The 12,112-nt window shown below is 47.1% G+C and overlaps 1 protein-coding gene across 1 annotated transcript in view; it reads right to left on the bottom strand.

Moving 5' to 3' along the window:
* The window catches only part of tns1a (tensin 1a), a 61,267-nt gene that overhangs the window by 13,443 nt on the left and 35,712 nt on the right, over positions 1–12,112 (bottom strand). Inside the window, 7 exon segments of the mRNA XM_035150692.2 lie at positions 8,061–8,186; positions 8,292–8,363; positions 9,310–9,439; positions 9,580–9,655; positions 9,756–9,816; positions 9,897–10,009; positions 11,916–11,999. Of these exon segments, the coding sequence (XP_035006583.2) occupies positions 8,061–8,186; positions 8,292–8,363; positions 9,310–9,439; positions 9,580–9,655; positions 9,756–9,816; positions 9,897–10,009; positions 11,916–11,999 (662 nt within the window).

The raw sequence follows: 12,112 nt of genomic DNA on the forward strand, positions 1-12,112 counted from the left end.
CGTCTTTACAGCTAATCAATCCTGAATTTAAGGTTTTAAACTCAGATTATCGACAGCATTAGGTCGAGAACTTCTCAGGTCCAGAGTTCCCAGCAGCTGAGCTCGTTCTGTCCTTTCACCCCCGACCTCCACGACAGTGGAGGCCCTTGTTCTTGTTCTGGTGCATAAAAGATGACGAGCGAAGCTTTGAGTCTTTGAGTCTTTCTCCAGCTGCTGTTTGAGGTGAAACCAGGACAGTGTCGTCTGACGTGCGACGGCTCGTCCAGGACACAAAGCAAAATGCAACATTTGGGCATCAGGCATTTTGATGGTTCTACCAGGGAACATGATTAAAGTTTCCAGTGATTCACCAACTTCACAGACTCTCAGATATCACGGAGCTGCTCGTCAAATTCAAATCGTCCGAATCCTTCAAGAAATGTTTGCACGTTCGCAAATTCACCTAAACTTTGATTAAAGGTCTTTTTAATCAAACAGTTGCAAGAAACATATAATTATGTTTTTTTTATTGCTCTGTTAAACTGTTTTTTTTATTTCTTTGCAGCGTTTCCCACAGAATGAATGATCTCTGTTGTGAGTTTGTCTGTTTGTTCGTTAGCAGGATTCTGTGAGAACCACGAGACGGATTTCCACACAACTTGGTGCAAAGATGAAAGTTTGTGTCGGGAAAGAACTTGTTAAACTTTTGGTGAAGAACCGGATCCGTAGAACTGGAGTTTCTCACTTTCTTTAACATTGTGAGAGTTGTAGTGATTTTCCACATTTTCTCAGTGAATCATTTTCCGCAGTTTGAGGTTTAATCTCTCTGAGAGATTATATTTTATCTTGGCTCTGACTCACACGTGTGAATGTTTGTGGAGTGATTCTCGTCAGTCACGTCCATTTGCTCACCAGCGGAGGAGGGTGGTGGTGTTAGTGGGGGAGGGGCGGGGGTGAGGTCACATCCTTTACATTTGCCCCACACTCGTCATGAACGGGAAACAAACACGGGTCTGACTCGACTCAGGTTGGGACCGTTTCTTTTGTTCAACCCCGGACGACCCCGGCGATGAGCAGCAGCCGGTCTGAAACCATCTGGGCTGCTGACGTGCCCTCGAGCAAGAATCCCCCCCACCTCTGCTTCAGGACGAGAAGCTGCTTCTGTTAATCCTGCACATCAGCACCACAGAGTTTATCTCTCATACTCAAAGTTTCTGTGACGATAAATTCAGTGTTGTGTTCTATAAAAGTTCCGCTGCTGGATGTCGGAGCTTCATCACAGGTTCTCAGGACTTGTGAGATTAAAAGGCCGTTATGGTTTGATGGTGTAATTACTGTCGGGAAGCAGGAAATCACCCCGACGGCTTCTGGCTTTTAGAAAAACATCAGCAGTAATTTGCAGTTTCTTTTAATCTAAAACATGCAAAACCAGATATTCGTCAGTTTTCTTCCGTTCGGAGCCAGAGAGAGAAACTGGGAAACCACAGAGCACGTCGCAGCTGAAGTGGAAAGTTAAATGACCAGGAACATGACTTCATGTTTGTCAGAGTTTAAGTGAAGATATAATCCTTTTCTTCTGGTGTCAGCAGACTCACATCAGTCGTCAAAGCCACAAATAGAAGAACTCGTCCGAGGTGAAGCTGGTGACACGTCGCTCTCGGCCTCAGAGGACAGAGTCCCGTTCAGCCGCTCGTCTGCGTGGAGGTGGAATCTGAATGGAAGTGTCGTTTGTGTGTGATTCTGCTGACGAGCTAAATAAATATAATAAACACGAGATCTTCTCTACACCGTTCTGTAAAATACAAGTTTAAATATCAGGAAACGCAGAAAGTGATGTGACGTCCGTGAAAGACTCACAGAGACCGGCTGATAAATGTATCTGAAAAATATAAATCTATTATATATATATAGCATTTAAACTCACACACACACACACACACACACACACACACACACACACACACACACACACCTGTCCATTCTCTATATCCTGTTATGTGACAGGTGCTTTCCTCCACACACACTTAAGTGTTTTCTCCTGCGTCTCGATAACTTAACAGCCATTAAACCCATCTAAACACCCGTGGCCGATGGTTCAGTATAAATAGACGACGTGTTGTTGCAGACGGAGCCGCTGGGACGTGGACTACACACAGTTTGTACATTAACACACACACACACAGTGATGGAGGAGCAACACAACTGGGACGCACACAGCGGGGACAACCTGGTCTGTGGATTATTCTGGAGCCGGACGTTTTATTTATACCTCAAAGTCATCACACGCAGTATAGATACAACTTCAGACGTTCGAAAGTGAAACCAATTAAATGAACGTCATCTTTGTCACGTGACAGTTCACGTCCACTGGTCATGTGGTGTCAACAGGAAGTAGATTGTCTCCGCGGCCGGTTGCTTAGTAACAGAAAAGCAGTGATGGTGAAGAGTACGATTTCTTTTCTCTGAGCGCCGACGAGGTGGAACCGTTCCCGACAGGAAGTGCTAGCGACGCTTTGTCTTCGCTCTTTTCAAACGTAGAGGAAAATAAACGATGTTGTGACGGTGAAGTCTTCTCACAGAACGTCTCCAGAGGTGAAACCTAAAGACGAGCGTCACACTCTTCACACGATGACCTTATAAAACGGACCGAACCCTTTTTCACTGAATGCAGACGCGTGTAAATATAGAAACACACATGATTACAGGGTCGTGTGATGAGCCTGAGATCTGCGATCATAGTTTTATTGGAGTTGGTGTATGATTTCATGTACGTTTATAAATGCATCTGCGAACTCACATGCACATCAAGCACACGCACGTACAGGCGTCTGCAGCGAGAGCTATTTAAAGGAGGAAGGTTACATGTGGAGGTGCAGAGGTGAGAGGAACCTGGGGCAGTCAAACTGGGAGGTTTGGAAAAGTGAAGCACTTTGCTCCGAAGAGGACGAAGATGAAGAGAAGCACATGTTCTCCAGGAAGCATAAAGATTAAAATACATCTGTCAGCCTCTCGAAGGATTAATATCCGATTAAAGTCGTGGAAGTACGACACAATTTGAAAATGATTCGATTTAAAGTTGGACGCTGAAGCCTCAGAGCTCGACGGAGACCGGATTCATCTTTTATCTACCGCAGAACAAGATCTTTCATATTGTTCTCCGTCTTTTCTGAACTCGCACACATTCGTGACGCTTACATGCACTGACATTCAGAGGCAGGCATGTGCACGCGCGACTCTCCATGTGCGTGCACGTGGGGATGTCAGCGAGTCGTCCGGCATCTCACAGCAGGATGCGACATCGCAGCTTTCATAGTCTGCACGCCAACAGGGGGTTTGACTGGCAGCTGACTGAGGACTGTGTGTGTGTGTGTGTGTGTGTGTGTGTGTGTGTGTGTGTGTGTGTGGGTTTAATCCACAATCTGCCACATTTTCATCTTCCAGTGCAAATAAACATCTTTCCCTAAACATGATCTATCTCTAAAGTCTGTGTGACGTGTGTAAGCTCTGAGTTCGGTGGTTTTCTGCAGCGGAGCCTGAGAGAAACAGAGACGTCGTCATAAAGGAAGACGTGTCAGTCGATCGGGGGACGTGTCACGGTCGGCGTATCAGTGACGGGCACAAGGAAAACTGTGGAGGTTTTATATTTGCTGTGTCTGCCCCTCGCTCCATCCATCACTCAGCGTCCAGCTGTCACAGTTTGAGGTAACGTGTCTGTATCAGTGTCTGTCTCCAGGACGGTTTCCAGGCTGATGTCATCCATCCACCCGGCTGTGGTCTGAGTCATAAAGCTACCTGCTGGACGCTCTGTGGACGCTCTGTGGACGCTCTGTGGACGGTCTGTGCCTCTGAGTGACAGACGCCGCTCCGCATCCCAGACGACTCGTCTCCTTCTCTCTGACACAGATGAAGCTGCTGGTGCTTCAGTTACTGTCGTTGCTTCAAAAAGCTTCAGGCATCGTTTCCACCTTAAAGCAGCAGCTGGATGAAAGTGAGTGTGAACGAGGAGAAAGTTTCCTCCTTCTCTCCCTGAGCGTCTGTTCTCTGTGACTCTGCTGAGTGGGTTCCATCTCCTGTGAGAAGAACTGACTGAGAGTCAGCTTCAACTGTCACAACCAGCTCCAGATGAAGAGTGAAGCTGAACTGAGATCAGTTAAAAACACTCAGAACTTATTAACAACCAGAGTTTATCTCCAATGTTCAGCAGGAAACTTTAACTTTAACGATCAACATTCGTCTGTAAAACATTTTATCATCGTGGAGTTTGAATGTTCCACATTTTATCCGACACCAAACATTTGTGTGACATCATTTGAAACCCAGAGGTCAGGTTTTCCTCCCTGCACATGAACAGGATCTAAATTTAACTGTTGATGTGTCGTAATGCTGCTGCAGACATAAATCAGCAGGACGCTGTCGCGGTGAATCTCTGGCCTCGGAGGATCTGTCGTGTCTTTCTGTGCCTGTGTCCGATCATCGCTCTGTCACGGACGAGGATCAGCCGCTGTCATAAAAGAGAACTCTCTGTGCTGCACATGTATAGACTCATGAGTAGATTCAGTGACACGGGACGACTTAGAATGTGACGTTCAGGGATAAGATATAATGTGCAAATAGAAAAAGACAAAGTCGGCGTGCGAGGCCGAGAGACGACAGGAACGCCACATGGAGACAGACAGAGGGAAAATGAGGCATTAAGATACGAGGACAGGCTCAGCTGGGATTTGAACCTGCTGCTGCAGCTCAGCGTCCTGTCAGCAGGACGTCCACCGAGAAGACTCACGCAGGAGGATTCAAGTCCCTGAAATCCATCTCTGAACAACCGAGTTCAACGTGGAGCCTGCTGTGTAACCGTGAGGTCAATATTCCATCAGACGCTCGGATATTTCTACTTTTAAAAGTGAAAATCACGATTAAAAATGCAGATGTAGATCAAATACAAGCAAACAAAGGAAATAAAAAGTCCTGCATCCTAAACTTCCAGCTTCCCTGATGGTCCAGAGGGGGGGGGGAACAGATTCCACACGTGCACCGTGTCCCTGCACAAACTTTCTGGAAGTCACATGCAGCTCCCGACCAGAGGCCCTAATAGTTTTGGTGCACCCAAATTGCAGCCTGCTCATAAAATGTTCCACACGCACAAATCGCCTCGCTCCATGACTCACTTTATACCATATAGGCGCCAAACACGCAGGACGCCACCACGTTGACATGGAAACGCAACAAACAGACAAACAGACGCTGGAGTCTGCAGAGAGCGAACGCACAAACGATCCTCGTCAGGATGTGAGAGGTGCTGTGTTTTCTGCCTGATGCAACAACAACACATATTCTGCATTTTGATGTTGGAATCACATTTGAATTCTCTCTTGGTTTCATGCAGAAGTTTCTAATTTTAAAATCTTCCAGCGCTACTCACCAGTCGCTGCTGCTCAGCTGCTCCCCTCAATATCACTTCATTCTTTACTCTTGTCTTGTTCTTCTCTATTCAAACGTTAAATAATATTAACTTAGTCTAATCTTTGTAGACGTCTGCTCTCGTCTTCGTCTCTGTGTCTGTCTCTCTCGGTCTGTCTGTCTCCATCCAGTTATTCCAGACATGTTTCAGGGATCGGCCGCAGCCAAATAAGGGAGGAGGGCGGAGAACAAGGAAGACTGTCGCTGGGCCGCTGCCCCACTGTACACACACACACACACACACACACACACACACACACACACACACACACACACACACACTCACACACCACTCTGCTGTGGCTCTACGTTCAGTGGTTATTCTCAAACTTAACAGATCATTTGATTCCAACAGGAAATTCAGGTCCAATCAGAAACTGTGGAAACATCCATTCCATAGAATAAAGATGTTGAAAGAAGAGTTTATGAATATAAGTAGAAACTTGGCTGCACCACACCACACACACTTCACCAGATCCATGAAGATCCACCTGAGGAATCAACAACATGTCATCACCTCCTGTTTGTCGCCTTCACGCACCCTGTGAAACCAGACTTTGGGATCCGACTATAACCTGGAATTGAGTCGTTTCCCGTGTGTGTTTTCCATGAAGTGTTCCTGCCCAGGAGCTGCGTGGCCGCTCCGCGTCCTGAACAGTGGCCTCTGGACGGGTTTGACCTGTCGGGTCAGCAGCTGCCACCGGGCCACAGGGCTATTAGTGGAGCAAAGGCCAGCCGACAAACACAAGGTGCACACACAGGCACACAAACCCCGTTAAATAAACTGCAAAGGACTTTAAACCAATACGGACGTTTACTGCCGCGCGACAGACGGATGTGCGTGCCTGTAAAAACTGCACAACACAAACTGTAAACACACACACACACACACACACACACACACCAACAACTGCACACACACTCCAACAACTGCTCCATCCCAGATTCCCTCAGTGGAAGAATCTGCTCCTGTTCCTCTGAGCACCTCGGCTCTAAGCTGCCTAATCCCACAGACGCGTTTCAGACTCCCGTCTTTCGTTGAGTCCTCTCAGCCGGCAGATTCCCAAGGTCGTGGGGGAGTCGGGGACGCACTCAGGACAAAACATTCGTTTAACAGCCTCGCAAATAAACAAGTCTGGATTCCTCGAGCGATGCCTCATGAGTGATTAAGTCCAGTGTGCGGTGGCGGCGGCGGCGGCGGCTGGTAAAAATAGTCCATTCTGTCACGAGGTTTACGGTATCAGTGTAATTCATGAGGCATCAGAGCTCACCTGCCAACTCAGATATGTGTTTACACCTGATTAACATTCTCTCTCTCTTACTCGTCATCTTTTTATACATTGACGGACAAACCTTGTCCCTTTGTGGTCGTTTGCTATTCATCCAAAATAAAACTACAAAGTCCGTGGGGTCATAAATCAAAGGGCTGTGGGTAGAACTTGGATCTGACAGAGAACTGGTGCAGATCTGCTGCAGCTCGTCCAGCTGCAGGTCCACAGTTCAGTTCTCCAGCTTCATCTGAACGGTCACAGCTCTCGCACGAGCCAACGCTGCAATTAGAGAAATGAATAAAGAGGCTGAGAGGTTTTTTCTTTTTTTCTGCTGAGTGCTGCGAACATCGCCGCCCATTCAATTAGGATCAAACCTGCAGCCCCGGCGATTCCCGACGACCTTCCTGCAACACAGCAATTACCGCAACGGTTCTCTGGGGATGTTCATAAAAATGAAATGGGTCTTTGCACCGTGAAAAAAAAAGAAAGAGTGGATGCTGCACCACAACGGCTGCCAAGTCCTGACTCAACAGAGGAGAGGGGGGGGAGAGAGAGAGAGAGAGAGAGGGGGGGAGAGGGGGAGAGAGAGAGAGACCCCTGTCCTGTTTCCCTGATTAACAGCAGCGATCATGAATCTCATCATCGCTGAGCGGATCCAGGGGGACGCTGACAAGCTGGCAGTTCCACCAAGTGTCCACACGGGGGCCTCGAGGAAGCCGAGACACTTAATCATGTGGTCACTTTAGTCCAGGAATGATGTCACGTGATGATGTCACATGCTCCGCTGTTTATTCCAATACTGCTCGTGGAAGAATTCAAAAAGGGGACAAACTGATAAACGTGCGACGGAACGATAACAGCAGAAGGTCGAGAAACTAAGTTCTACTAATTTAAGTATATTTTAAATTAACGTAGCCTTTGTTTACGGGGCATTTTACATTTGTGGGAAAAGTTTCTCCTGCAGTTCCTACAGAAGATTTTAAGATTAAGAAAAAAACTAAACCTTTTATATTATAAGTATTTCGTGTTTGGATTCCTGAATAAAAAACAAAAAATTCCTGAGCGTGAGTCCGAAGCAGCAGCAGCAGCAGGGACGTGGAGGGACGTGGGGGGACGTGGAGGGACGTGGAGGACGTGGTGGGACGTGGGGGTTTGGGCGCTCGTTGGACTTGGCAGCAGGGGGGTCGTCGGTGGTTCAGGTTACAACCCCCCTGGGGAGGGGCGCCAGTGGCCAGCGTGCTACTGACGCCCCTATTTCTGCAGCAGCTATTTAAAGGTCTAATTGACAGGTTGGGGGAGGGTGTGTGTGTGTGTGTGTGTGTGTGTGTGTGTGTGTGTGTGTGTGCGTGGACGTACCCAGCTCGCTGTCCGCAGGGTCCTCCCAGCGCTGGTTGAAGTTCTCGTACGAGTCCCAGCGGATCAGAGAGTCCTGGGTGTTGTAGTCCACCGAGACGCTCGGCCCGTTCTCCAGGTGGCTCAGGCCTGAGGACCACAAGGCATGATGGGTAACGGGTTCCTCCTCGCGCGGCCTCTGGGCTCATTTGATCCGATTCAGTATTTTTGTAGAATAAAAAAAAGACAATTTACCTTTACCCTTGATTTTCTCTGGTCCATATGAGAAAACAAACTCCACCTTCCCGTACTCTGGAAACCTCTCATCTGCACAGAGACACGATCATATGATAAATATATATAATCATGATCAAGAATCACACGTGTGGTTGTGTCCAAAGATCACAGATGACACACAGCAAATACATGTTTTTACTTAAAAAATAAAACCATAGTGAATCAATAATTCATCAATAATGTTCTGAGTAAACACTGAGCTGCCCTCACCAGCAGAGGGCGCTCTTTACTACGCAGTGTGATATATATAATATATTGTATAACCTAAACCCTAAACAGAGAAAAAAATTACCTTAATAACTTTAACAACATAAGGTTAAAAATGTTGTTAAAGATGTTAGAATAAAACAATGTCGGGAGAAAAGGGTTAAAGCAACGTTTTAAACAGTTCTGTAAACATGTCGACAAAGGATGGATTTTTTATATGTTAAAAAGCTTATTAATTTATAATATTTACTCTGCTTTCATTTTATTAACTTTCCTAATAATACCTAAACAACACAAAGCTTCTTCACTGTAGTATTTTCAGTTTTGACGACCTCAGCAACACGTGACTCACCCTCAGTGACGCTAACACTGATTCGTTCAGCTTTTCACAATCCTAATGTTACATGTAGGTGTTTGAAATACACACTTGCAGCAGTAAATCCACACAAATCCACGAGTACACACACAAACACACATTAAAGCATCAGTTCTGGAGTCTAACGTTTCGTCCTGAGGTCACATTTTGTGTAGATTTGTGCGATTGTCACGTCTCGTGTGTTGTTTTACATTTTTCTTCGTTCTTTCCTCAGTTGGGTGTTTTGGCCTCGATGAGCCGTTCAGGTATTTGAATGTTAATAAACCCGTTCTCTCATTTCTCTCAGCTCTCATATCTCACACACACACACACAAACACTGAGCTCTTCCTTCTGATTACAAAACACACAAACACAGAAAAGTGTGAAAACACACCCACCCGCAGAGCCGTTACCTTTGAAGGTCTCGTCCAGCTCGTGCTTCCCGAACACCACCCCCAGGTCGTGGATGGCGCAGGTGTGGAACTGCACCCGGAACACCACGTCTCTGGTCGCGTTCCTGTAGCGCTTGTGGTAACACTTCAGCTGCGGCCAAAGATCGATACAGTCATCAGTATTTTTCGAATTTTCATATTTTCAGATTGTGAGAATGCTTTGAACTTGAGTTTCTCTCCTCGTCTCAAACCACCTCACATGTTGGGAATATTCAAACATCAGAATCTCACCAGGATGTCTCCCTTCAGCAGCAGCCCCGGCTCGATGGTGATGCAGATGCTGGTGTTGCTGTCTCCTTGCACGTTACTGTGGTTGTAAAATGAAACAACAATGTGTTAAAAAATCCTCAGCTTCCTCCTGAATTCAAACACAAACGATGCTGGACTGCGACGACAAGCGTTCATACTATATTCCTGACGTGTAGACCGGTTGCATGGCCTGGTAGATCTTCAGGAAGGGACGGCAGCCTGCGAGGGGACAAGAGCAGTGAGACACGCTGCAGAGGACAGACGTGTGTGTGTGTGTGTCTGCAGACAGAGATACACACCTCCCTTGGACTCAAAGTTGGGGATGCCGTGCATGATGACGTGGTGCAGGAACAGAGGCTTGTTGTTGATCTTGATGTGTCCGGACAGGAGGCCGTTGAAGTAACGCACATACCTGCAGGAGGAGAGAGGGAAGCTGTCAGAGTTAAACATTAAACCAGGTCGAGGCAGCGGTCCAGGTGTTCAGGCTGTGAACGCTCCCTGTCGGCATCAAGCCGCCTGCATCATCTGTGGACTTTTAACGACATAAACAATTCCCCCTCGACATAATAACGACCTGCAATGTTTTTAATGCAAAGAATTTGAACACTATTTAACTTGTACTGAGCAACAGCGCCCTCCACTGGTGATTATTTCTGCAGAGCGAGCGATGAAGTGATTTTCATGTAGAAGGTTGAAAATAAAACAGCTTGTTGTTATTTACTGTATTTCGGCCTTGAGGAGCACATTACACCCGTCCCTCTATGTACACTGGGTGGCGCTGTGCTTATGTTTTCTTCAGGTCATCACCTCATTTAGTATCCTCTATGGAAAAGTGGTGTTTTGACATTTTTCTCCTTTATTGCGTCTGTGGAAGAATGAATCTCTGCCTCCTGGATGTCCAGTCGTTTTGAGAGACACCCTGTCACTGAACAAATGGTTACAGCTAATGACGGCATCACAATAAAGGTCAGGGGGTCTCCAATAAATATGAGGGATCATCCTCTGGGGAGCAGGAATCCAGGGTCGTTCAGGAAGATCCTGCGTGTTTCACCTTCATCGACTGTAACCAGAACTGGTGAGTACACAGTTAGAGGAGGAGGAGGAGGAGGAGGAGGAGGAGGGTGTCTGGTTGTAAATGATGATGCTGATGATGGTACCAAACGTGACCTCGACCGCGGGGTCGCCACATGCAGACACCCCCCCCTTGTTCCGCTGTCAGCCACCAGATGGTTCGCCCTCGCTGAAATTCAATTAGACGCCGGGAGAGCAGCGCTGAGAGCAGGAGGCGGCAGAACGTGAGCGGGTTCCGGCTCCGCTCAGGAAATGATGCGATGATAACGGCTGCGTTAGAAACCAGGAAGAAAAATCAGGTTCCACTGAATCTTGTGATGTAAAACTCTTGATACTGACTCAAGGAATTTACAAAAACATGAAACTATTTCCAGCTTCTGTCAGAAACGGTCAGAATCAGTGACGTGAACTCTCACAAACACTGTCTCCGGTTTCTAAAACTCCACACGTGAAACCTCTGATTCAAACTCTGGAGCCTCCATCTCTCGAACTGAACTCCTCTGTTGCTCCTCAAGTTAATGTCACACATTCCAGACCATAATACCAGCCGACTCCAGGGGCAGAGATAATTATATCTGAGGCAGGAAATAGCAGCAGGGCAGAGGTTGGGCCTATAGACGTGTGAGAGAGCGGCCGGCTGAAATGAAGTGGTGTTAAGTCCCCCGACGGTTCCTCCTTTATTCCTCGTCATCGTCTTCCTGCTCATCTGAGAAGCTCAGGTGAAGCTGTGGGGGGGGAGACCTTTAAGAAGCTGACACCTTATGTGTTCAAAATAAGAAATGCTTCAAAAAGCAGTCTCACGTGGTCTGAGTGGCTCGGGTCTGGTTTGGACTGGACTGCTTTGCTCCGTGTTTGTGGAAAAGACATTATTTCAAAAACACTTCCAGGCTAAAAATGGAAAAGGAATCAGAGGAAAATGTGCTGCGATGTCCTGAGACGACAGGAATGATCGGCCTCGTCCCCGGAGACACCAGAGGAATCCCACAGACCGACGTGCTCAGCCCGCACCGCGACGTTTACTCACAATTATCCCAATTATAACTAAAGTGGAGATAAACAGGGAAAGAATTTCCTCTGAAAAACGCAGAAAGACGAAGCCGAGCCACGACTCTGATCAGTGTCAACCTCTAAAACAACAGAGACGGACACGTTTGGTGCATGTCGACCTGCAGATGGGTGAATTATGTTTTTCTGCATAATCAATCTCAAGCAGTTGTGAGCAAACAGGAAGTGAGGTAACAACTGACCTTTTCTGCGACGGCTGACCCACAGGAAGTGCTTTGTCCTCGTAGAAGCGTCTCATGGCGAACCTGTCCAGCGCCTGGTCAGCACTGCAGCACACACAACGAGACGAGCGGCGTTATTGTCAAAACCAGGTTTCACAAACATGCTGCAGCCTCTCTTCATTTCCCCAGCAGCTTTAAATCCTCCTGGCTCCGTCTCA

Source organism: Hippoglossus stenolepis, chromosome 24, assembly GCF_022539355.2.
Source record: "Hippoglossus stenolepis isolate QCI-W04-F060 chromosome 24, HSTE1.2, whole genome shotgun sequence".
Classification (NCBI taxonomy): Eukaryota; Metazoa; Chordata; class Actinopteri; order Pleuronectiformes; family Pleuronectidae; genus Hippoglossus; species Hippoglossus stenolepis.